Here is a 24531-nt window from a genome sequence, read left to right on the forward strand (position 1 = left end):
AGCAATAGCTGGCTAGGAACCAAATGGTGAGTAGGAAGCAAGAAAGAAGCGAAATAATAAACTTATTAGAATGTGTTGCTCTCCTTCAAGTAGCAACATTTAAATGTCACAGGTTGATATTTCCTTCTTTAAGCATCTCAATGCACTAATTATTCTGCAATAACTAACAACAACATGATCATATTTCAGTTTTCCACTTCTATAACCAGCCTATAGACAAAGCCCAGAAGACTTGATTATGACTTCAGACTACACAGTAAATGCTATAAAACTTTACTTTGTAAAAGAAAGTAATAAAACTCTTCAGAATACATTGTAACTATTACAAAAGTTTACTTTGTATAATAAAACTGACAAGAAACAGGGAGAGGAAGGAAGGAAATGCCGAGAGAGGAGGAGGGAACAAAATGTTTTGTCCTTCCTGGGGGCAAGTAAATAGGGTCTAAAGTTGATAAATCAAGAAGTGGACGCAGAAAAGACAATCCGTTTTCCCTTGGTGCCTCCTGTGCTGTTTGCAGTCTGCCGAGCCAGTTCAGCATTGCACAGCACATTCAGGCCACAGCCCCAGGCTGGCCCCTGAGAGCACAGACCCTAGCTTCACACAGGCTTAGATTTCTTCCTTTTTTACAAGTTCAGTTTTGACTCAGGCCTAATCCAGGCCTAGGTTTTTAGAATAGGTGTTGTTTTTTTGCTGTGTGTGGGGGTTTTCTTTTTTTGGGGGGGGGGCGCTATTATTTTGTTCTGTTTTGTAGCCACTCTGAGCAGAAGATGTGGGAAGCTGGACCCAGAGAGCACCTGATGGTGCTTCAGAGCAATCCTACTCCCGTTGCTAGTTCTGATTCCAGAAGGTGTGAGTGACACTCCCCACCCCCGACCAAAGAGAAGGAGAGCTTTGCAGGGAGCTTCTGGAATAGTACTCCTTGCTCTTATGGGTGAACTTCTGGAGGCAACCGACTTTCTCCCACTAGAACAAACGCTGGGAAGCAAATAGCTCCAACTGCTGCCACCACTGCTATACAGCCGAGAGCAGAACCAGCCTCGGGATGAAGCTAACACGGTGGCGAGCAGAGCTGAAAATGGCAAGATGTCATTTCGAGCCACTGGATGAACCTACCGTAAAACATGCCTTCCTCTGGACTTCAGGCTTGGGGGCCGATAACTTCACTCACCGTCAGACCCATTTTGAGACTATCTCTCTGTTTCTTGCATCAAGGCACGCTACAGAGTATCCAGGATGATGGCTGCTGCGAGGGAGGGTGTAAGCAAAGGGCACCTCTCAGACCTGAAAGGTCCTCAAAGGCATCCTGGAGGAGGCACCAGCAGGGCTGAGCCCAGCAAAGTAGAGTGAAGAAGCCTCCCAGGCAGAACCACAGTAAGGGAAAGATTCCCACAGAGCCCTTGGGGAGGAGTTCAGCGCACAGGAGAGTCGGTGGAGATGGGCCTGGAGAAGCTGGTTGGGATTCCCAGGGCCTCCTATGCCGGCCCAAGCAGTACGGATCTTATTTAGAGGTCTATGCTTGGAAGCAACCTGACCAGTGGGGGAGGAGGGGGTAGTTACAGTCATCCAGGCAAAAAATTATGAGGTCTTAACTTAAAGCAACAGCAGAAAGACGGAGAGGGGAAGCCACAAGAGAAATTAGACATAGAATTGATATAGGTTTACTGGGCGAGATGTGGAAGGTAAGGGGATAAAAGTCATCAAGACCGCATCCCAAGGCCACGGCCCTTGTCTAGGAAAAGAAACACTGGTGAGGAGGTTAAAGATAAAGCCCAGGTGTGTAGTGGGGACGTCGGGAAGCATGGACATGGCGCTAGAGCCCATGGCTCGCCCCACAAACGTCTACTGAGAAGCTCCTACGTGCCGGGCGCCGTGAGCCGAGAGCGAGACGCGGTCTCCCTCCTCCTGGCCCCCTTCCAGTAGGGGGACAAGGCGCACACAGTCCCTCTAGGGGCGAGGACGGAGCGCCAGGTGGGGCCAGGCCGAGGCCAAGACCCCGAGGCGCGCGGAGAGACGCGCGAGGGCGCGGCCAGGGGCAAACGGCCGCAGGGCGGCAAGCGGACCACCAGCCGGCCGGGCCGCACGGAGGGAACGCGGGCGGCGCGGGGGCGCGGGCCGGCTCCCCCTGTGCAGGTAGCTCACCTGAGGCCGCAGAGAGTCACGCGCCGCTCCCATCACCCGCCGGGCGGGAGCCCATCCGCGCCTCTAGCCCCACCGACCAATGGCAGAGTGACCGGCGCCGATTGACAGTACCCACGGGCCAACCGCTGGCGCCTGTGGGCGGGGACGCAGCGAGCCCGGGAGGAGACGCCCGCGCTAACGGTTGCTAGGGACGCACCGGAGTCCGTCTACGGCGCCTCGGAAGAGCCAAAAGAGACAGGGTCTCCACCAGCACGGTCCGCGGACGCCGTTTCCTCTGGTCTCAGGAAGGGTGAGCAGCGCGGAGCTCGCCCCTCGGAGACCTCGACCTGAAGGCGGGGAGCGCAGGACGGCTCCCTCACGGCCCACGATGCCCGCGGGGCCGGGGGCCGACGGGGGCTGCGGCGCCCTCAGTGGCCGGGTCGGCATCCCGGGCCCCGACCGGCTCTCCCGGCACCTCGGGCGGACCCGCTAGCGGACAGGCCCCGGGCCCGGAACGAGCGCGGGCGCCCTGCGCTGAGCGTTGACTGGAAGTGGCCCCTTCACACGGGCTCAGTCCGCGCGGCGACGCCGGGACAATGTCGCCACATTGTGCAGACGCTGAGGCCCGGAGGGGCCGGGGATGCGTTCGATTGGCCCGCACTTTGCAGCCCCACGCAGGGACCCGCCCCGCCGTGTCCGGCCACCAGCCCACGAGCCCAGAGCGGCTCCCAGACTCCTCTCCGCCCGCCTGCAGGCTCGGCTCCGTGCGTGCGGCCCCGACTATCCCTGCCCTCATCCCGCTCCCCGCCTCCAACGCCTCCCGTGCGCTAATTACCTGTCCGCCGGGTGGTGTGGCTGGCGGCGCGGGGTCTGGGGGGGGGGGGGGGGGGGGCCCTCGCGGAAGGACTACAACTCCCATGAGGCTATGGGGCCGCGCAAGCGCATGTGATTCCATTGGTTGGGAAAGCTCTGAGCTGGGAGCCCTCATTGGCTGAGAGGCCTGAGGCGATAGATACCGGAAAGGGGAAGAGCAGTCAACATGGCGGCGGAGCGCGGCGCGGGCCAGCAACAGTCGCAGGAGATGATGGAGGGTGAGCGGCCCCGCGGGGCGGCGACCGAGGGGCCCAGCGGGCGGGGGGCGGCGACCCGTACCGGCCTTGCCCGGGAGAAACGGGGCGGCCCGCCTGCGGCCGCGGCCCGAACCCCGCCGCGCGCGCCCCCTGACATCTGCCACCCAGCAGGGCGGGGGTGGCCCGGGACCCGGGACCCCGTGCTGAGGCGGTAGCGGCCGGGAAGGCGCGGGCGGCCCGGGAGGTGCCGGACCTAGGGCCGGGGCCAGCGGCGGGGCGAGCTGGGCGCGTGGGTGGGGACTGAGGGCGCGGTGGTCCCACAGCCCCGGCGTCCGCCAGCTGGTGGGAGCCTCGCACCGAGTTCCTCAGCCAGCCCCGCGAGTCCCTGGTCGCGGGGCAGCTGACGAGGAAACAAGGCGCGGGGCTCCCTGGGTCTCGCCCGAGTCGGGTCATTGGTAAACGTGGCGGGGGTGGAGAAGGGTCCTCTCGTGGGGAAGGGGTGACCAGGAGCCAAGAGCTGAGTTACAAAATCGACGGGTTCCTGTTTTCGAAGCGATCATAGTTCCAAAAAGACTAAATCAAACTCTTGCGCTTTGTTGAAAAAAAGTATATGCATGTTATGTGTGCATATAGTTACATGCACACGCTTACCGCAAATGGAGAGCCAGTCATGTCTTCGAGTGTTTCTGTACTTTTCGATCCGCTGGTCTCATGAGCGCTCCGGAAGAGCAGCCACAGTCTCCAGTGTCAAGTGCTAGGGAAGGGGGGGCGGCGAAAGAAGAGTAGGCATGTTTGTGAGTGATGGCTGCACAACCAAAGCCAGCTCTGAGCTGAATCGTGAAAGATAACTACAAGTCAGCGAGGTTGGAGATAGGCTGAGGGAAAGAGCAAAGGTCGTTTCAGGTGAAACAAACCACACAAAGGCAAAGGGGTGTGCAGGAATGTGACCTGTTTGGAGGAGAGTTCAACCAAGAGTGGCACAGTCGTACTGAACGAGGGAGAGTGCCCGTGAGGCTGGCAGGGAAGGTCGTGGAGGGCCTTGGTGGAGGGGAGAAGCACATGAAGGGTCTTGGACTTTCAGACCGTTAGGTCTTTTTAAGCAAGGAAATGCCTCTTCTTATCCCCCTTCTTCCCACCCTCCCACCTATTCCCACTTTCTCTTCAGCTGTTTCCGTGTCTTGGTAAATGGCAAGTAGGAAACCCAGGCAATTCCTTCTCTCCGGCTCCCACCCATCCAGTTAATCAACAAGCTCTGCTGCCCCTGCTTCCTTAATATCTCCAAATCTTTAATACCTCTCCCATTCCTACTGCCGATACCTTGAGCCAGTCCGTAGTCCGCGGTGCCGCATAGTCACCTTATGTGCTGATCTGCTGTCTCGTGCGCCTGTCCCTCGGGAGAGAGTCCCAAGTTTCACTTCGGCTGCCCTTCATTAGCTAAGCCCCTCCCACCCTGGGCTCCGCTGCACCAGACCATTGCCCAGTAGAACTTGCTGTCCCTTAGCCTTGACCACCTGTGCCTGGTAACAACTAATTTATTACATGTCTACGTACGTGTCATGCACGTGTTTTTGTGCCTGACAGCAACTCTGAGATGCAGGTACTATACTAGCTCCTTCTACAGGTGAGGAGACTGAAGCTTGGAAAAGGAAATAACATGCCAAAGCTGTGTCTATAGAGACAGGATGCAAACTCAGGAAGAGTCAGTGGCATTCCAGAGATTTTTGGAGTCAAAGATCAGATTTGGATTTTAGAATAAGATCAGATTCTCTAGCAATGGAGAATAGATTAAACAGCCAGACAAGCCACCGAGAGACCAGTTAGGAGGCCAGGCAGGAGCCGAGGCCACAGGTAATGAGTAGCTGATCCAAGGCAGTTGCCAGGGCAGGGAAGAAGGAATAGGTTTGGAGGTTTTAGAGGTGGATTTCATCAGGACTTATCCAGCAGTCCTTTCCTGGGTGCTGCTTTGCTAGGCCCAGCAGGAGATACAAAGGTGAAATAGCTGCCTTCCCCTCAAAGAGCATACCCCTTTGTAAATAAGCTGTAGTGGGAGAAAAGAGAATACTTTCAGTGTGGCTGATGATTCCAAGTAGTCCATTAGTGCTCCAGGTCTTCCACAGATTTCCAAAAGAGGTTGCAAAAAAAGTTAGGAAAAGGGGAAATTATTTGACAGTCTTGCCAAAGAATTTTTACCAGTCTACCACATTTAATCATTGCCTGATTTGCTAATTCAAAAAATATTTATTTACCAGCCTTTCAAAACTGTGCGCTGGTGTCACGGTGCCCTGACATTCAGCATCAGTGACTTTGTGGGGCATTTAGCACTACTGGCTGTCTTCTCCTTTTTCTAGAGCTCCCCGCTGCCCACAGTCTGATTTGAGTTAGTCTTGATTTCTTTCAGAACGTGGGCCTGTGAACTGGGCTGGTTTTCTTGGCCAAATGGATAGTGGAGCATGGATGAAGGTATGTGGCGGGAGGGTCACATGGTCCCCTCTACGTGGACATCCAGGCCAAAAGGGAGCCGGACAGGAGGTGCTTCTCTGTGTGTTAACCACTAGGGCGTTTAATCACAAACCACCCAGGCCTTCCAGAACACCTGGTAATTCTTCACGAGTTCCTTGAGGGCAGGAATAGTATGTCACTCACTTTTGTACCCCTGTGGCCTCCCTGCTGTGCCCCGTTCCCATCCCCCACAGTTCCCCCCTCCACTGGATGCCTCAGGTGGTACCCGGGACATACATGGAAAACACTCAAATATTTGTTGAACTGAGTTCAACAAACATTTTTGAATGAAGTCTTTTTGACTTCCAACTGGATGTCAATCTGTTATATGTTCCTCAAAGGGCCCCCTAACGTGGGTGTGAGTTCTTATGGATGTGTGTGGGTTCAGTTGACAGGCGGGTGGAATCGGAAGAGTCGGGCGATGAAGAAGGGAAGAAGCAGAGCAGCGGGATGGTGGCCGACCTCAGTGCGCACAGCCTGAAGGATGGAGAGGAGCGGGGGGAAGAGGACCCAGAAGGTACCAGGCCAAGTTAAGAACCTTAAACTCACTAAGCGGGAGGAGGATGGGGCTCTGTGGCATGTGATCGGCCCCCGGGTGGCGCCCGGGCGTTTGTCTGGCTGACTCTGGAGGCCCTCGGTGGCCAGGGGTGGTGGGCGTAGGCTCTGGGAGTAGGGCGCCCTCTGAGGTGCTCCCTGAGCCAGCTACACACTTATGGCACTTGCAGGCAGGATGAAGTTTTTCCTGATTCCATTGACGGCAAATACTAATGATATTGATAGTAATGTGTCATCTGAAACAGAACCAGAAAATTGTTTTATTAACCACATGTTCAGAAAGTGAGATTTGAAATAAACAGTTTGGCTAACTGCTGTGCTTTCTTTTCCTACCCTGGTAATGTAACCTAATTGTATCTTAGTCCTTTCTGAGTCCTGCTCCAGCATACTTATAGGCCTGAGGATCAACTTCTAAATTGGTTTAGTGATTAACAACAACAAAATGCATTTAGAGATGAGAAAAGTAAGTTCTCAGCGTGTAATGGTGGGTTTTCGCCCTCCCAAACTATGATCTGAGCCTTTTTTTTGGTTTTCTTTGCTTGCTTAGAAAATCAGTTTACATTCAAAGGAGTGAGAGAAACCATACAAACAGACAAAAAGATGTCCAAGATATATTATTAGGTGAAAAAAGCAAATTTTTTACAAATGGTATGCATGTTAAAATTCTATCTTTATTTTTAAAATGTTAATAATAGTATGTAGTTTTACTTACTTAAGAGAGAAAACACATCAAACTGTTGTTGGCTGGGGGGGCGGGGGGGGGCAGTCTCTCTAAACAGCAGGTTTGAGAGGGTCTTGTACCTTCTGCATTTTCTAGATTTATACACAGTGTATGGGTATTTAAGGTATTAATAGTTATGCATTACCGTTATGATAATAAAAACAGAACTAATTTTTAAAATAACATCGTGCTCTGTGCCAGTGAAGATGATTGGTAACTATGGCAACCTAATTTTAAGGCAAAAGGAGATTACCACAAAAGTACCAGTCACATTACTTTGGAACTTCAGAGTTGATATTCTGGAAGTGATGTGGGTGGAATAAGTACACGGGAGTGATGGGTGAAAGCTCTTGTTGCTGACTCAGTCACAGGAAGGCCAAGCGGTGGCAGTGTCACCTGCCCTCACATCTGAATGCCTGGCGTGTCGACAGAGCCCTGTCACGGGCTCTCCCCTGGCTCGTGAGCACAGGCTCCCTGCGACTCACCCAAGGGTGCACGGCTACAAAGTGGAGCAGCTGGACTGCACCCCAACTTGTCTGGATCCTCTGTTCTTTCTCCCAGGCTGCTCGCTGCTTGGAAGTCCTCTGGGAAGGTGCATCTTTATAGGTCCTTAGAGAAACAGGACTTGCTCCTGCCTGTACTTATTTAGATCTTAAGTTCAAGTAAAACAAATTCAAACGTGGCAACTGTTACCATTCACTTATTTTCTATAAGTTGTTTTAAAACTTAAAACCTACAGGATAGGTTTGGAAAGATGGCTGGTAACTTTGTTTCAAAGGTTAAGCTGCCATTTTGAGCACGGCCCTGTGCTGGATGTATTACAAACAGAACCCTTTAAGCCTCGTGACCATGTGCCTGGACACCCTGCCTTTGTTGTGGCGCGCATCTTTCGTGGCAGCTTCCTGAGTTCATGCCGTTGGCTGTGCTGTCTTTTGTAGGGGGATCGTTTGGGCATATCTCTTGGTTTTGCCCAGCTCCTTTTATTTAATTTTTGGGTTGGTTGACATCTTGTAAAGCTATGGCTGAACTAGAGTAAATGACATGCTTTTTTAACTAGCCATTGTCGATGGCTATGGAAAAGGCGGCGCGGTGGATTCAGCCAGCGTGGCGCCAGCACGTCTTTGTCAGGCTGGGCCTGCGGCGGGCGTGCCTGTCCGAGGCCTCCAGTCCAGCCCGCGAGCCGCCCCGTGCTGGGGGGCGCTGGGGGACGCTGGGGGGGCGCTGGGGGCGTGAGGCTGGGGCTGTGAGCCCGCTCAGCCGCAGGAGCAGGTGCAGTGTTGCCGTCGGCGAGAGGCAGCTGAAGGAAGCCGGCCAAACGGTAGCCGTGACAAGCGGTCCCCGGGGGCACGGGCCAGACAGCAGTCACCGAGGAGGCGCCTCTCCAAGGCAGGCGGCCCAGTTTCTTCAACAACAAATTGCAAGAACAAACGGAGACTTTATAGAAGTGCCATCCAGCTACAGTGTGTGACCTCATTCAGACCCTAATGCACGCAGGCTGGGGAGAGCGTTTAAGCCTTTTAGACCATGTGCTGCAGTAGGTTCAGACCCCACCGCGGGAGCGGCGGCGCCCTCCTCAGGCCCCCTGGGCCGGGAGACCCGCTCTCCAGGGTGGGTTGGCTCCTCGTCCTCTCCGGCAAGAGGTGTATTTAAATTATTCAGCGAGGCTCTTTGATCTTGTCTGTTGAGCTGAGCTTCATTTTGTTTTGCTCTTTGCAGAGAGACGTGTTTGTAGATGCTGGGCCACTTTCCAAAGCAATAAAAGGCACATCCTAGAACATCTGATGTGCCCAGCATGACCTATATTCAAATGACCTGATTTATTGTCACAGACAAGAAGGGAAAGACTGGGAGGCAGGCTGCCACCAGGTACGCAGCTTCGGGCATCACCAGGAGGTGGTGGTGGGCAGCTTCCCGGCCCCTGGCTGGGGCCACTTGAGGCTCGGTCACCGTTCCCCCTCCCCCGGCTTTTCTGACAACAGCGTCAGACTGCATTTCCCTTCCTGGGAAGTTGGGCGGCACAGATGGAAGTTGAGAGGCGTTTGCTGAGTTCAGGAAACTGAGACTCTGGAAGGGTGACCGTTGTCAGACAGGTGTTGGCTCTGCCACGTCGTCCGTGCCCTCCGGGCGTTGCCCGCTGGTTTCTCCTCCGCCTTTGAGTTGGCTCTGTGCTCCAGGCAGCCCGACCCAGCTCTCCGCAGACGCCGGGGCTGCGTCCTCCTGGAGACTGGGGGCTCTGAATGGGCTTTTCTTCTTGTTGTTTCAGAAGGACAAGAGCTGCCTGTGGATATGGAAACCATTAACCTGGACAGAAATGCCGAGGTAATGCCGCCTGCTCAACCCAGCCTCAGGGGGCATGGTGACGGAGCACTCTGACCGTCAGGGTGTCTTTTACGAAGGTGCCGGATTCGTGGGCGATCTCCCTGGAAGGAGTTGTCTGAGCCTCTCCGTCGGCTCCGAGTCCCTGTGTTCCCACTGTTTTTAATACCAGTGATTGACCTGCCGTTTCTGTTTAACCACATGAAATGCCTTTGACTCATAAATTATCTGGGTCAGATGATTACATTGTATATGGTGGGGTCCTGCCATCCCCAGCCTCTGAGAAGCACCGCGCATTAATGACCCGGGAACGTGTGGAGGCTGCCGGGAAGGGCGGAGCCAGCCGCTGTGTCTAGGCGGCCCGTGGGGCCTCCCCTGAGCCCGCAGCCGGCCGGCCGTGGGGACGCGGGCCTCAGAGCATGGGCTTGTGCTCTGTGCTAAGGGGGCAAAGGGTGAGAGCAGGTTTCGCATCCCACCGGCTTGGAGGGTCAGTTTTACATCAAGCCGCTTCCCCTGGAAGCTGAACCGAGGAGCGTTTTGCAGCTCGCCTCTGAGTCCCTGCCCCCTGTCTGCGTGGACTCCGTGTAGCGCTTCTCCCATTCTCCCCTCACCCTCGCCTCCACCCGCCGCCCGGCCTCCTCGTGGCTCCGATTCCAGGAAGCATGTCTTCAGGCGCTTGCCTACAGCTGAGCTAGGTCTTGTCTTGTTTCAGGACGTTGATTTGAATCATTATCGCATTGGAAAGATTGAAGGGTTCGAGGTGCTGAAGAAAGTGAAGGTGAGAGGAACTCGGTCCTTGCACGGGAGGTGACACTCCAGAGTCCGTCCCGCCCGAAGGACCTAGATAAACCCAGAGCAGAGTCAGTTCTGCGCAAGGGACAGTCCTTGCAAAGGTGCCAGGCCGCACCAGGAGCTGCCGTCGGGCACCTTTCCCCCTGGGCCTGGCAGGGTTGCTAGGGCAGACGGCAGGCTGGGTGGCTCGCCCCAGGTTCAAGCGGTGGCTCGGGCGTGCGGCCGCCTGCAGTGCCTCAGGTCGGAGCCCGCCCGCAGCCGCGCACACCCCAGCCTGTGCAGTCCTTAGCTCGCTTCAGTCCAGTGTTTTTCAGAATTGAGCCGCTAAGGGTTCCCTCTGCTGGGACACAGCACCCTCGCTGCCCGCTGCCTCCCTCACTAAGTAGGTCTGCTCGGTATGGGGCTTGCCTCCAGCCTCCCTTGGGTGCCTGCCCATCCTTTCCAAGGTCAGCAGCTTTCTAGAAAACGGGAAGGAAAACCGCATCCTCCCACCCGGAAGGCCTGTCCTGTAACAGCGTGTACTTTCTCCTGGCCTCCCTGTTGCCTATGTCAGCTGCCCTCTTTCTGTCCCCTAGACTCTCTGCCTCCGTCAAAATTTAATTAAATGCATTGAGAATCTAGAGGAGCTACAGAGTCTTCGAGAGCTGGATCTTTACGACAACCAAATCAAGAAGATTGAGAACCTGGAGGGACTGACAGAGCTGGAGTGAGTCGTGAGACCCAGGGAGACAACGGCGGGGCCCGTCCAGCCTCCCCAGAGCCAGCCCTGGGCCCCAGCTCTCAGGCCCAGGGAGGCCGCTTCTGCCCCAGGGTCCTGCCCTGCACCTGGCTCCAGGGGTGCGTTGGCTTGCCCACAGTCCCAGCCTGCAAATGAAGCCTGTGGAGGCTTTTGGCTGGGCTCTTCGGGGAGGACTTGGTCTCTGCCCTCAGCACCATCCTGTGAGCTCAGAGGCTTCGGGAGCCTGTAGGCTGCCCCCCAGCTCTCCCAGGCCTTCCTGGGCAGCCACAAGATTCTGCCCCCGCCCCCGGGTGAGGCACGGTCCCCCAGGTTGGGGTGCTGCCTCTAAGTTAATTACATTCTGAGTTCTGTGTGATCTGCGCTCGTTAATAAATGTTTTGCCTGTTCCCAGGATTCTAGATATTTCTTTTAATCTACTGAGAAACATTGAAGGAATTGATAAGTTGACACGACTGAAAAAGCTCTTCTTGGTCAACAATAAAATCAATAAAATTGAGAACATAAGCAGCTTACATCAACTGCAGATGCTGGAGCTGGGATCCAACCGCATCCGGGTAGGTGCGAGCGTGGCGGGAGCGTGGCGGCAGCGTGGCCTGGACGGTGTGGGTGCAGGGTATGCGGTCGGCTGTATTTTTCATAAGAAAAAGTGCTGACTGGAGGTCAGTATTAATAAGAGCGTGTGCCCAGGTGCAGTGGTCTAGCCTTTCTTCTGCACATAGAGTTCACTTGCTCCCCATTCAAACCATGACGTGATTCTTACCAAACCATTCCATTAGGTTCTGCCTGAGGTGAGCTGATCAGCCCCAAACGCTTTGCTTTTGAATGTACTGCAGAGTGAAAGTGTCCCAGGGCAGCAGAGGGCTGGCTTGCCGGGGCCTCGCCCCACGCCAGGGCCGCAGGAAGGTGCACGCAGCCTGGGGCTCGGTTGGCCTGTCCTCCCCTGCTGGGCAGCTGGGGGCAGAGGCTTCCGAGCACTTCTTCCCCTCCTTGCGTGTCGCAAGTGCCCCTCCGTCCAACTTTTGGAAGCTCGTAGCACACTGGTCAGCCCAGGTTGGCCCTCATGAGCTGGGCAGGATGCAGACCAAGGAGAGTGGTTCTGGCAAAGGGCCTCTCATGATGATGGTGGCGATATGGCTGAAAATAGCAAAGCAGCACACTTAAAACTAGACAGTGGCCCAGATGTCAGCATTTTATCGAGTATTTCTCTGTGGAATCTTCCGAGAGAAAGGTGGCTCGTCACGAATGGATGCAGGCCGTAGCAGTTAAGGACGCCCTCCCTCTGCATCGTCCTCGTAGACTGCCCCCAGCCACGTCTTGCTGTGAAGGGCCAGACAGGATGCTCGGTCTGCACTTGCTGGAGGCCCCACTGTGTTCCCGTGCACATGGTCTGGTCATTTAGTGTCTGCTGAAGAAGCCAATCGTTAACCTGTTCTGGGAGAGCAGTGAACTCAGAGGAGGGCGCGGACTGAGGCCTGGTCAGTGGGCGTTGATTAAACCGGCTGCTATCTGAGGCGCTGCGGGAGATCCATCTCCAGCTGAATGGCGGAGCACCGGCATGGAGCAAGGAGAAGCAAGGAAGCAGGTGGCAGAAACAGGAAGAGGGGCAGAGAGTCAGGGAACGGGAGCACCTGCTCCAGGAATCCCGTAGGGCATCCCAAGGCCAGAGCTCCCAGCGTCTCTCTCCTGTGGAATGCGTTTTAACAAACCCTACATAGAGTCACGTAATAATGTGGCAACTCGGAATTTTAGGACTAGAGGGACCTGAGAAGTCCCGAGAGCTCCAGGGCTCTGTGGAAACTCGAGGTCTGGGAGTGAACCCAAGTAAGGGGGGGCCTTGACGCCCCGCTCCCACCCCCACCTTTTCTGTGTTCTCATGTTGTGCTTTCACGTGAGGTTGCATGGGAAATTTTCCAGAGTGGAAAAGTACCTGCCCGACGCCCCGGGTAGCTCTCTCTCCTTGCCCAGAGACCTTTCTCTTCGCCAGGTAGCTAAGTGCTGCCCTGTCCTGATTTTCACAGGCAATTGAAAATATTGACGCGTTAACCAACCTGGAGAGTTTGTTTTTGGGGAAAAACAAGATCACTAAGCTTCAGAACCTGGACGCACTCACCAACCTGACAGTCCTCAGCATGCAGGTACTGACCGCCCTGCCCGCCGCCGCCGCCGCCGCCGCCCCTGTCCTGCGGGCCCAGGGCCCGGGCTTTGATCGGCTCTCTGTTTCACCGTCAGTGAGCGATTGAGACATTATACTTCACCGACCTTAGACGTGCGTGACACACGCTGGACCGCGGTTTCATTCTCTAAGCGTCACGCTCCTTTTCCTAATAAGAGTCCGAGCTGCTTTTTAGCCAGAGGGTCTCTTCAGAAGGTGGAGCTCGTTCCAGAACCTACAGTGCTGGGCTCCATGATGGGAGCGACCCTCCCGCGTCCGTGCAGAGGGCGTGCAGCCTGTCTCGGGGCTTGGGAAGCGCGTGGCTGTGCCTCAGCCCCTGTTCCTTTTTGTCAGGGGCAGGCGAGTGGCACCAGGCCCTTGAGGCGGGGTGTGGGGGGGGTGCTCTGGGGACAGGACCTCCGTGTGGCAGGCCCCCTAAAACCACAGGTGCCTTTTGGAAAGCAGACATTGCACAGACTTCTTTAAGAAGAGGGGAAAAAAAAAAAAAGAGGGCGTTAGGCGTTAATTTGAGTTACAGTAGATGCTGAAAGAAATGAGAACTGATTTTATTTTAAAATATTCTGTGATTCTGACATTTTTGAATTACTAAATTAATTGAGGTAGACCTTCCCCAAGTAGATGAAAAAGTGAGTGCTTTGCATAAAAGCCTTTAACCCCGCGGATGAGCTTCAGCCCAGTACAGCAGAGCCCGGATTTCGGTCTTGCTTTTCTGTGTGTGTGAGTCCCGTTCCCGCAGTGGCATCCGGAGGCCCCGCCGTCAGGCGCCCGCGGTGAGCAGCCCCGCTTCCCAGAAGCCACGCGGCTTCGCGCGCCCTCGCTGCTCTGACTCTCCCTCTTGCAGGGCAACCGGCTGACCAAGATCGAGGGCCTGCAGAGCCTGGTGAACCTGCGGGAGCTCTATCTCAGCCACAACGGCATCGAGGTCATCGAGGGCCTGGACAACAATGTAAGCCCGCCGGCCGCCTGTGGGGCAGTGGGGGGCGTGGGGTGCCCGACGGGCAGGCAGCACACACCGGCCTCCGGGTGGCTCTCGAGGGGACTCGCCGCCTCTGGGGCCTGTCCTAGAGACCTTTCCATCCCTCCTCACGCTGGGAAACACAGAGGCAGGCGGTCTCTGCTCAGCCCTGAGCGGGCACTGAGCTGAGCTGTGTGTCGCGGGGGTGGATTCGCTGCATGGCCCTGTAGGTGTTGGGGAAGATTTTTAAAAAGTAAACCCCCGGGGGCTTCCCTGGCCGTCCAGTGGTTAGGACTCTGCGCTTCCAATGCAGGGGGCGCAGGTTCGATCCCTGCTCGGGGAACTAAGATCCCACATGCCGCGGGGCACGGCCAAAAAAAAATTAAAGTTAAGAAAAAAGTAAACCCCAGCTGCTCCTAGGTGTCCCTGTCCCACGGAGGGCTAGTGGGCGTCAGCAGCCCACCCTCTCTTCCCGCTCCCGGCCACGCACTTCCCAGCCCGCGGGGCCAGCAGCGGCCCCCGGCCCGGATCCTGCAGTCTCGCTCCTTCCCACCCGCCCATCAGCAGCCCTGCCCGCCCAGCACAGGACAGCCTTAGGGGCGCTGGGCAGGGAGGGGTAGCGCTGGCCCTGAGCCCCCAGGAAGCCCCTGCGCCCCTCAGCTGCCTGCAGGCAAACCTGCTTTTCCTCAGTGCAGTATTCAAGACAAATAAAATACTTTTACTCATTCAATTTTACTGGGTTTTTTTTCCTGTTTTGTTGACTTGCCAGCAAGTGTAACCAGATTGGTCACTTCTGTTGTTGTAAACGCAGCGTTTCAGTCTTCGTAAAGGCTCCTTTGGCCTTTGTGCCTCAGCCCCTGGGCCTAGTCACCATTAGTAATGTTTTCAGGGGAAATCCACGTTCTGAATTTCATTTCACCAACATCTACATGCAAAATTTTGGAAAAGCTAGAACTTGCCTACAGTGAGTCTGGTCGCCTTTCCCTGCCTTCGAATCACACTGAGAGTTTACAGAGCTGGTGTGTAAACTGGGTGCACACTCGGCCGGTGCAGAACGGGAGGCTGAGGCCAGGTTCTGAGAGGTGCGGCCGTACGGAGGCCGTGTGGTTGGAGCTGGGCAGTGTCCCCTCCGGCTCCTGACCTCCGGTCCCCACGGTCAGCGGAGGGTCCACGCGGGAGAGGGCATGGCAGCGGTGTGGCGCAAGCAAGCAGCAGGATCCCAGGCACACAGGACGGGGCGGGAACTTAGACTTGTCCCTGTAGGAGTGCTGCACCTCCGTCTGGGATCAGCACCGGACCCTTTTGGGGCCTCTGCGACAAAACAGAAAAAAAAAGCAGTTGTGGCTTTAAAGGTAATCATTGTAAGATTCTCGTAATCAAATGAGACAGGCTTTCCTCTGACATCTTTGTTCAAATACCTATACTTGTTCAATACAATTTGATCAATATCTTTGATCAAATACCTATACTTTCTTCTAAGCTTTATCTCTTAATTTATCTGGAATTTACCTTTGTGGTGTGAGGTCAGGCAGTAAGTATCCTTTTCCCAAATGGCAGATCCACCAGCTTGACCCTGCAGCTGAGTCCTCCCCCGGTGCCCGGGTGCTGCCTCTGTTTGCCCCTCTGTGTGCTGGGTCGTCTTCCTGTGGGTCTAGCGGGGATGACTGCAGTTGTGGATGTTGTAATCTCTCCTGTGCGTGCTCTCCCCACCCTGTCTCCTTCCTTTTTTTTTTTTTTAAGCAATTCTTACTGGTTTGCTTTTGAATGAGCTTTCAAAACACTGTCCAGCTCCCCAGGAAAACACGAGGTAGTATTGAGCGCATGACGGAATCCTTGTGCCTGGAGGTTTGGGGCCAGTTCTGGCAGCCGGGTGCCCCTGGTGCTGAGCCCTTCCGCTGGGGCTGCACAAGGGTCACATCCTGCCGCGGGCCGCAGACACTTTAGCTTGGCCAGTTCCTGAGCTCACACATCCCACGCCGCCCAGCACCGCAGAGCAGGGGGCAGTGGGCCTGCCCTGGCCCCGCCCTGCTGCCCATGGTGGCCCCCTTCTGCAGAGTTCTCCCGAGTCCCTGTTTGCTCTGAAAGTCGCCGAGCCCCGCAGGCAGGCGCCTCCTAGCCCGCTGTAGTCACCCAACTATCTGAGCGGACACCATGAGCCCAACAGAAGCCAGTGGAAGAGCTCCTCACCCGCGTCTGTGCCCAGATGGCGCAGGCCGCTGTGCCCGGCCCTCGAGGAGTCAGAGGCCAGGGCCGGAGCGCTTCTGGATCAGCAGAGCTTCTGGCTGCCTGCTCGTGTGTGTGGGGGGGGGTTTTGTTTTTATTTTATTGAGACTTCTTTTTTAACTTTCCCTTAAAACTTGGTATTTGGAGTCAGAATCCCAGGAACACAGTAGAAAATGTAAGAAGGCAAGCCTCCATCAGAAACGAGCAGAGAGGAAGAGAATGTATTGTCGGGGGCTGTCAACCAACTTGTAATGTTTCCCTTTTGATTTTAGAAAAACTTGCTAGTTGGTCTGGTTAAACATACTTCAGCAAGCGGTGCAAGCTTTTAAAGACTTCGTTTTCACTACAATCTTATTCTGTTAAATCTTGAAACTGTGAACTTTAAAAAAAATTCCTCGGGCTTAGCTGGTGTGTGCTGGGAAGTAGGCGTCTGCTGGACATTTCTGGAATAGAGGGCCGAGCACAGCCTTGTCCCCACGAGACAGTGCGACGCCCGCCCCGCAGCGGGCGAGCCCGGACGCTGTCCCCAGTGGGGCTGAGCCCCCCTTCTTCTCTCCCATCAGCGGTAAATCCCAGGCCAGTGTCCCTCAGCGCCCAGGCGTCCCTCTCTGCCCTTCCTCCTGTGCTGGAAGGAGGGCCCCGTCGCCCCCGCCAAGCCCCAGGTTCCTCAGCCCTAAGAGAAGAAGGAAACACTGTTCTAAGAATCACTTGGAATTGTATGTTTCCCTGGGTTGAGCACTAAATAAATGCTGCTGCAACTGTTACCCCTCTTCCGAGCCCCGGCCTCGTGTTAGCTGCTCTTCCCGGGACCGGGCGTGTCGCTGGGGTCCTTGTGGACCAGGATCTGGGAGCCTGGGGCTTGGAATCTGAAGGAACTAGTTTCAGATCCCAATGATGAGAGCTCAGTGAGGCGGTCGTGAGGATCCTGTGTCAGCTGGCCTGGTCTGGGGGTGGGCAGGGAGGTTGCAGGAGGTGGGCAGTGCCATCCCCCTGCTAGCACGCTCCTGTCCTGAGAGGGCAGCTCGCCTCATGGCTCTGAGCTCAGCGCCCAACGCTATGTGCATGGTCGCGTGCTCATTGTTGATCTGAGGTAATCCAGGAAAAATTTTATTTCCTTATTTTAGAACAAACTCACCATGTTGGACATTGCGTCAAATAGAATCAAAAAGATTGAAAATATCAGCCATCTAACAGAGCTGCAGGAATTCTGGGTAAGTTTAATACACAAGGGGTTGATGACACTTCACCTGAACTGGTCCTACCGACTGAAATGCCGTTTGCTCCAGCCCTGGAGGCTGTGGCCTGGGATGGGACTGCGGGCAGGGCTGTAGGACTTTGGTACCCACGCGGGATCTCGGGCCCCGCCACACCCCAGATGTAGACCAAACCAAAATGGGCATTTTAGAAGATTCTGGGTGATTGCCGTTCACATGAAAGTGTGAGAAGCCCTGCACGGTATATGGTTAGACCCGAGGATTGCCACATGACTAAAGGGCTTCCAGACCCAGCCCAGGGGCCAGTGCACCCAGCGCAGGTGTGTACCGGCACCACGGAAGGAGGTGTCGCTTGGGCTCTGCAGTCAGTCATCCCGGAATGTGCCTTGTGTTTGCCTCATAGTGACAGTGTTGTCTCAGGAGCAGTGTCACCGAGCCCATAGGAAGAGAAACAGGGCCTAAGATGTCTTGAGACTCCTCTGAGGGGGTTGCAGGATGACCCCCAAGCCGAAGTCCTCAGTGTCAGGGTTCCACACGGGTGTCCTCCTGAAGCAGGTTTGTTGCCTCGTGGCCCCTGCAGGCGCCACCACACGTTCCACCCGGTGACTGCCATGCGCCAAGTGAGCGTCGTCCGGATGCGCTCGGTCTGATCCAAGATTCGTGCTGCGTCTAAGGCGTGCTTCTTCCTTGTCTAGCCGTCCTGCTGACCCTGCTTGTGTCCTGTGTGCTTTCCTTTCCTCATCTTACGAGATCGTCCCGGTTTCCCTAGAGCACAGGTGGCCTGCTGTGAGCATGTCCCTTGCCCCTTAGTGGTAGCACTGAGTCGTGGGCGTTGTCAGCACGTGTTGCTGGCGCAAGCCTGGGAAGACCAGAACCAGCCTTTGAGAGGCTGGGGGGTCCGAGCGAGCCACCGTGAGCCGGGGGTCTGGTGTGCAGCCCACCCCCGGAGGAAGGTGTGGCTGGCGGTAAGCTGGTTGCATTGGAGCGAAGGGATTTGGCTCTGAAGAGGCCAGGGAACCACGCAGAGAATCCGCACAACCGGAAGAGGAGTCCAGAGACGGAGGGCTGGGGTTAGTCCAGCACCCAGGGCGCCCGGCAGTAAGACAGCGCTAGGTGTGCAAGAAAGCAGACTGTGACCCATCACGAGGTGCTGGTATTCACGCCGTGTGTAACCCCTCCCCGTGAGTGTGTGTTGGCCTTAGTGACTCATTTCCAGCCGACAGAATGCAGCAGAAAACAGGATTCCACCCCCGTGACGGGGTTATGAAAAGACTGGCTTGTCTCCTAGGGGCTCCCCCTTGCTCTCTCTTGAACCCCAGCTTTGTATGAAGTAACAGACACCTTCTTTGATGCCAGCAACATACAAGGCACACGTCCCCTCTGTTGAAGTGATTCTGTTGTGTAGGAAATGTATCTTGGGAATTCTCCCACACCTCAATTTTGTTTAAAATGTTACTGAATTTGAGGGGAAGTAAATGTAAATTTTCTATATAAATATCAGCCACCAAAAACCATTGTAATGGGAAATGCATACATCCTATGAAGTTTGGGTCTTGAAAACCACGAGAAAGTCTGCTGGGGAATGGCAGCCAGGTTGATGTTCTGTAGCAGAATTCCAGTCCGGGATTCAGGCAGGATCATCCCCAGACGCTAAAACCGTGGACGAGCAGGGTGTTCGCACATGTGCCAAGTATCACCCCGCCGAGAATTTGCTGATTTCAAAGGGGAAACGTGCTCCCCAGAGACATCTGGGTGTCGCCAGCGTGTCCACAGGATCAAACTTTTCCCTGATAGTGGGACAGCCTCATGCCTTGTGTCCCCCGATGTACTTCATCTATGAAGTGTGCTCGCCAAAAATGTTTAGTGTGATGTAACCAAGCATGTAGACCTAACTTCCAGTTGTCAGGAAGTAGAGGATCTGGGAGAACGAGCTAGGTGGCACCACAGGAAGCAGGCGGCTGAATCCAGAACGAGGGCCCTTCTACACGACAAGTAGCTGGGTGTCTTTAAAGGTCGACTTCATTTAACAGAAAAAAAAATGAGAGAAGGAAGTGGGAAACATTCTAGATGGAAAAAACTAAAAATTATACCTTCTGGGAGACTCTTTAAGAAGACGGGCGTACCTGGAAGGTCACACCCCACACCTTGCTCCTTTACGTCTCAGTTGTGCAGAAATTGAAAAAAGAGACATAAAGACCTTTTTTTTTTTTCCCTCAATGAGGCTTCCAGAGATCCTGGAATTTCTGTGGAGACAATACAGGTGAATGGTTTTGAGTTCCATTTTGGAAAAATACAAAGATAAGAATCTCTGGGGACTTCCCTGGTGGCGCAGTGGTTAAGAATCCGCCTGCCAATGCAGGGGACACGGGTTCAAGCCCTGGTCCGGGAAGATCCCATGTGCCGCGGAGCACCTAAGCCCGTGTGCCACAACTACTGAGCCTGTGCTCTAGAGCCCGCGAGCCACAACTACTGAGCCCACGCGCCACAACTACTGAAACCCATGTGCCTAGAGCCCATGCTCCACAACAAGAGAAGCCACCGCAATGAGAAGCCCGCGCACCACAACAAAGAGTAGCCCCTGCTCACCGCAACTAGAGAAAAGCCTGCACACAGCAACAAAGACCCAGCGCAGCCAAAAATAAATAAATAAATGTATTTTAAAAAAAAAGAATCTCTGAAAGTTACCTGTGTCAAAGACATCCTTTACAATGTGCCATTGGTGGTGAGTAAAACTCCCAGGTCCACATTTACTAAATCCTAGAGAAAACTGCCCTGTGGCTGGCTGTACTGTGGAATACCCTAAACTATAAGACCTGGGGTTTATAAAGATAATAAGCGCACCACCGGGGACTAACGGCACGGTGGCATTGGAAATGCCGTGACATGTGACACAGGAAGCGCACAGTGTGTGTCAGGCACAAACGACTCTATTGAGAAAGAAGAGGAGGAGATGGCGGCCCTGCCGGAGCGTCAGCCGCCAGCAGAGTAGGAGAAGGTTTCTAAGTAGATTCTGCTGCGAAAAGATCTTACTTCTCCTAAGCAATGTAATATTGCTACCTTTATTAAATGAATGTGCTGCTTGCACGTTTCAAGGTAAAAGTGCTTAAGGCATGCGCGTCTTTTTCGTGATTCTCCGCTGCAGCGGCCTCTTTCTGGTAACCGAGCAGCTGCAGCCAACGCCACGGGGGATGTTGCTTCGCTCTGGTTCTGATTTTGCACACTTTGCATTGGCCACATGGGCAGCTCATGTTGTACAAGAGGAGTGTCGTAGACTAACGCTTAACAGAATACTGTTTAAGGCTTTATCCTGGGAGAGCTCGTCTCCCTTTGCGGTGGAGGCACCTGTGAGTCCTGGTCTGAGTTTCGGGTCCCCCGTGACTCCGTGCTCAGGAGCAGGCTTCGGGCCCTCCACAAGGCCAGCCTCTGGGTTTTGGAAATCTGGCTTTCCCGAAGCACGTGGCACACTAGGCCCACATGAAGTTCTGTGAAAATAGCATTCCTTAAATAGGCGAGTCTGAGAAACCCTGCATTGTATACTCTCTGGGAGAATCTAGGAGAATCTCTGTGAGAGATTCATAATGTGCAGTAAGTTGTTAAAGACAAGACTGGCTGTGACAGTGGAACTGGTGCCAGAGTAGCCCTCCCGCCATGAACAGACCCCAAGGCCCGAGGCTGCTCTGTTCGGGCAGCGCACAGCAGGCCGCAGGCCCTGAGAACGGGGGTGGCACAGTGAGCCCCGGGCGTCCCTGCTCTGCCTAGGACCAGCTTCCTAAGCGGGACACTGCAGTTCTGTGAAGCTGAAGACGCAGAGGTCGAAGTTCATGGCAGCTGGACTCTTCAGGACAAGGTGTTGGAGAGAGGGGATAGCTGTGCAGAGAAGGGCCCCGGAAGTCCACGTGGGGGTCGCCTGCCAGTCTGTGGCTGAGTGGTGGGCAGTCTGGGCACGAGACCACCCCGCTCGCGGCTCACCCACTAGCTCTGCTGGAGGAGAGCAGAGCTGGGGGACGATGGAGCTCCAGCCCTGCCCAGGTGGAGGTCTCACCAGCACCCCTGACATCCAGCTAGACACCAAACAGGCCAGGCCTTAGGGGTAAGGACCACAGTCTCAGACGCGACACCCTCCAAACCCACCCTAATAAAGCCTAGAAGCAAGCTTCAGCAGTGTGTCCAGAGGAGGCAGAGTTTGGAGGTTGGTTGCCACCAGGTCAGAGGGGCCTGACTTCCTGGAGACCCGCCCTGAAGAAGCGTGGAACCAAGCCTGTGGCAGTCGCTACACCGTCTTAGCCCCGATGTCCACTGTTCAATCCAAAATCACTAGATGTACAATAGGAAAATGTGATCTGTATTCAAGGAAAAGTCGTCATAAGAAGCCAAGCTTAGGTTTTCAGTCACCGTTTGTGAACGTAGCCCTGGACCTGGAGGTGGCTTGCGGTCTCTCGGTCCTCACTCCCACCTCCAGGCTGCTCTCACCTTCCCCCCGAAGACCCCACCACACAGCCGCTCTGCGGCGCAGCCGACATCCTCTCCCTCCCTGGAGACCCCGGTGCTGCAGCGAAACTGGGCCCTTCTCTCAAGAGACTTAATCCAGTGCCGGGTCAGTGCTCGAACCCTCTGCACTGTCCCCACCAAGTGGCCGTGGATGGGACCCTCAAGGGCCTCCGCTTCTTCACCTCCCGCACGCGGACAGGTGTCATACCTTCTCTGAGGGGGGCTGCTGCCGTGTAACCTCGGCCACCCCGCTTCCGCCCTCACAGGTTCAGAGGGAACAGGTCTGCCCCTCCCACCACTGTGTGCATGGCGGGCCCCGGGCCTGGTGTCTCTTGAAGCGCGATTTCTAGAACGGGGCGCGGCCGGAGCGAGGGGGTGAGAGCAGCAGGTGCGGGACATCCACTCGCGGCAGCGTCCCCGCCCGCCCTGCACACCCAGCCCTGTCGCCTGTCACCTGTCACGGGTGGCGACGCGCTGGAGCCTGCCGTGCGCCTCCCTTCCCGGTGCTGCGGTCAGCGTGAAATGAGCCCCGGAAGCTGGCGGACGCGACACGTCGGGGCTCTGCGGCTTTCCTGGGAGCCCGTTACTGAGCGTTCGCTGGCACGGCACAGCCGGGAGCCGCGACGGTGACGTCCCCGCGGGTGCCGTCCGAGCCCCCTGCCCTCGCCCTTCACTCCGGCCCTCCAGGGCACGTCTCACGTTCACAGAGGCAGCTCTCTGGTTTGTGTTCACTTGTCCGTCTGCCATATTCTTTGGAAACTGAAGACTGGTCTCTTGGAGCCCCAGCAGAAGGGCCACGGCATCCACGCGACAGGTGTGGACCAGGCCGGGTGACGGGGGCGCCAACCCAGAGGCCCTACGTGCCCTCGCCTTGACGGTGGTTTGAAAAGTGAGAGGTCTCCCCACCCACCGACCCCAGCCCCGCGGGCCTCAGCAGAGCCAGGACGGGGCCTCCTGACCTGCTCTGAGCCCGTCCTCCTGACGTGGCGCATCCTGGACGGGATCAGCCGTGGCACAGCATTTCCGCCACAGAGGCGGGCGGTGGGTGTCCCGGGGTGCACGCCATCAAGGCCCCTCGTGCCGTGAGTGTCCGGCGAGCGACCTCTGGTCTGTTGGCCGTGTTGTCATCAGAGCGCATAGTCAGGCCTTGGGGACAATAGCTGAGGATGGTTTGTAGAAAATACAGCCGAACCGGCTGCAACACTTTGCCTGGAGACGGGGTGGGGTGGGGTCGTGTTGCTCCGTCTTCCCTCTGCTGGACTGAACATGGATTTGCCCCTGTCGTGGCACCGTGTCCAGGTTCATCCCATGTGAGACGCGGCCTGGCCAGGATGTGCCGTGATGGATGGAAGGCCCCGTGAGGTGCTGGTCACCCCTCTTCTGAGTGGGGGCCTCGTGCCCGACGTGGAGAGGCTGGGGGGCCGGGTTGGTGTGTCCTGAAGGGGGGGGCGTGGTGCGGGGCTGTAGCGCCCTAAGGCTTCTCCGATGTGCGCGTGTTCCCCCAGATGAACGACAACCTCCTGGACTGCTGGAGTGACCTGGACGAGCTCAAGGGCGCCAAGAGCCTGGAGACGGTGTACCTGGAGCGGAACCCCCTGCAGAAGGACCCCCAGTACCGGCGGAAGATCATGCTGGCCCTCCCCACTGTGCGGCAGATCGACGCCACCTTCGTCAGGTTCTGAAGCTCCTGGCCCCTCTCTTCCGAGAGCCTCCCAGCCACGGTTTTTTAGTCTACCCGTTGCTCCTAAAATCATCACTCTATCAACGGTCACAAACCCAATGGCAATAAAAAGGCACTGAGTGAAAGCTGCCGTGTGCGGTGCCGCTCCCCACCCGGACGCCCGTGCTGTTATCTCTGGCCCGTCCGCATTCCGAGTTAGTGGCCGACAGCCCTGTGCCACCTGTGGCGCTGCTCGCGACCCGTCTCTCTCTGTTTCCTCCTCTCAGAGGGAGGTCACAGCCCGCCTGAGAGGGTGAAACGGCAGGTCTGGGAGCGCGTGCCCGGGGGGCGTCCGGGCCGTCCAGGGGCCCTCGGGCCTGTCAGCCCAGAGCTTTGTAGCCTCTTAGACCAGTTGATGCCAAACTTTTCTTATTTTACATATTACAAAACAAACCTGCAGGCAAAGGATGACTCAGCCCTGTGTGCCTTGACCCCCAGCGCTCTCTAAAAGAGCAGTGGCCGCCCGCCAGGCCTTGCTGGCTGCCTTCCGGGCGAGCCCGTCGGCCCCCCGCAGCCCTCGGGGTAGGAGGAGCCGCCTCCGCGCACACTGCGCTGGGCCGCTGGCGGGTCTGAGCCCGCCTGAGTCTCTCTGCAAGGACTGTCTCCAGAGAGCTGCCCTCATGGCCACTCGAATACTGCTTCCCCTTCTTACCCCACTGTTGTGTTGGCTTCTTCTTTACAAAACTTACATTGACAGTCACCCTGAATGCGACAAGGACCTTGTCATCTCTCGGGGCCCTGGATTTTCCCTTCTGCAGAATGAGGACCAAATCTCAGGGTCCCCAGGGTTCCTCCTTCTTCCAGGACTCAAGCTGCGCTGTCCAGTGTGGGCCCCCTCATGCCACACGTGGCTGCGTCAGTTCAAGTTTAAATCTGTTAAAATGAAATTAAAAATTCATGTCCTCCGCTGCACTTGGCGCACCATAGCCACATCTCGCCAGGGGCAG

At 55.9% G+C, this 24531-nt stretch overlaps 2 protein-coding genes across 14 annotated transcripts in view; one reads left to right on the plus strand and one right to left on the minus strand.

Annotated features, from left to right (window-relative positions):
* PASK (PAS domain containing serine/threonine kinase) overlaps positions 1 to 4654 on the minus strand; it is a 41377-nt gene extending 36723 nt beyond the window's left edge. The window contains exons 1-2 of one of the 9 annotated variants that reach the window (XM_059929142.1): positions 4507 to 4652; positions 3841 to 3943 (exon numbers count right to left, since the gene is read on the minus strand). The gene's annotated coding sequence lies outside the window, so the exon portion shown is untranslated. Of the gene's footprint in view, positions 1 to 1114; positions 1184 to 2140; positions 2209 to 2336; positions 2462 to 2954; positions 2981 to 3840; positions 3959 to 4506 lie in introns of those variants that run through there. The other 8 variants (XM_059929149.1, XM_059929150.1, XM_059929151.1 and 5 more) reach the window with 8 other exon arrangements.
* PPP1R7 (protein phosphatase 1 regulatory subunit 7) lies at positions 3106 to 23670 on the plus strand. 5 transcript variants are annotated; one of them, XM_059929154.1, is made up of 11 exons: positions 3139 to 3210; positions 5588 to 5649; positions 6077 to 6217; positions 9228 to 9283; positions 9993 to 10058; positions 10648 to 10778; positions 11203 to 11365; positions 12830 to 12946; positions 13826 to 13930; positions 17287 to 17373; positions 23370 to 23670. In XM_059929154.1, exons 2-11 carry the CDS (start codon positions 5640 to 5642, stop codon positions 23544 to 23546), a joined length of 1053 nt encoding a protein of 350 aa, XP_059785137.1. In that variant the 5' UTR covers positions 3139 to 3210; positions 5588 to 5639; the 3' UTR covers positions 23547 to 23670. The 5 variants fall into 5 exon arrangements, with proteins under 5 accessions (XP_059785135.1, XP_059785136.1, XP_059785138.1 ...); XM_059929152.1 differs by lacking the exon at positions 5588 to 5649 and having other exon boundaries at positions 3106 to 3210; XM_059929153.1 differs by lacking the exon at positions 5588 to 5649 and having other exon boundaries at positions 3106 to 3210; positions 6077 to 6205.
* The last annotated feature ends 861 nt before the right edge of the window (positions 23671 to 24531 follow it).

The sequence above is a fragment of the Balaenoptera ricei genome, chromosome 7 (genome assembly GCF_028023285.1).
Source record: "Balaenoptera ricei isolate mBalRic1 chromosome 7, mBalRic1.hap2, whole genome shotgun sequence".
Taxonomy (NCBI): Eukaryota; Metazoa; Chordata; class Mammalia; order Artiodactyla; family Balaenopteridae; genus Balaenoptera; species Balaenoptera ricei.

What these genes read in the sequence shown, in the direction of transcription:
- PPP1R7 (XM_059929152.1), top strand. Translation starts at nt 3,159, where the DNA reads ATGGCGGCGGAGCGCGGCGCGGGCCAGCAACAGTCGCAGGAGATGATG. An exon ending in GTCGCAGGAGATGATGGAGG is followed by an intron (nt 3,211 to 6,076) that starts GTGAGCGGCCCC and finishes GTGTGGGTTCAG; the next exon opens with TTGACAGGCGGGTGGAATCG. An exon ending in TGGGATCCAACCGCATCCGG is followed by an intron (nt 11,366 to 12,829) that starts GTAGGTGCGAGC and finishes TGATTTTCACAG; the next exon opens with GCAATTGAAAATATTGACGC.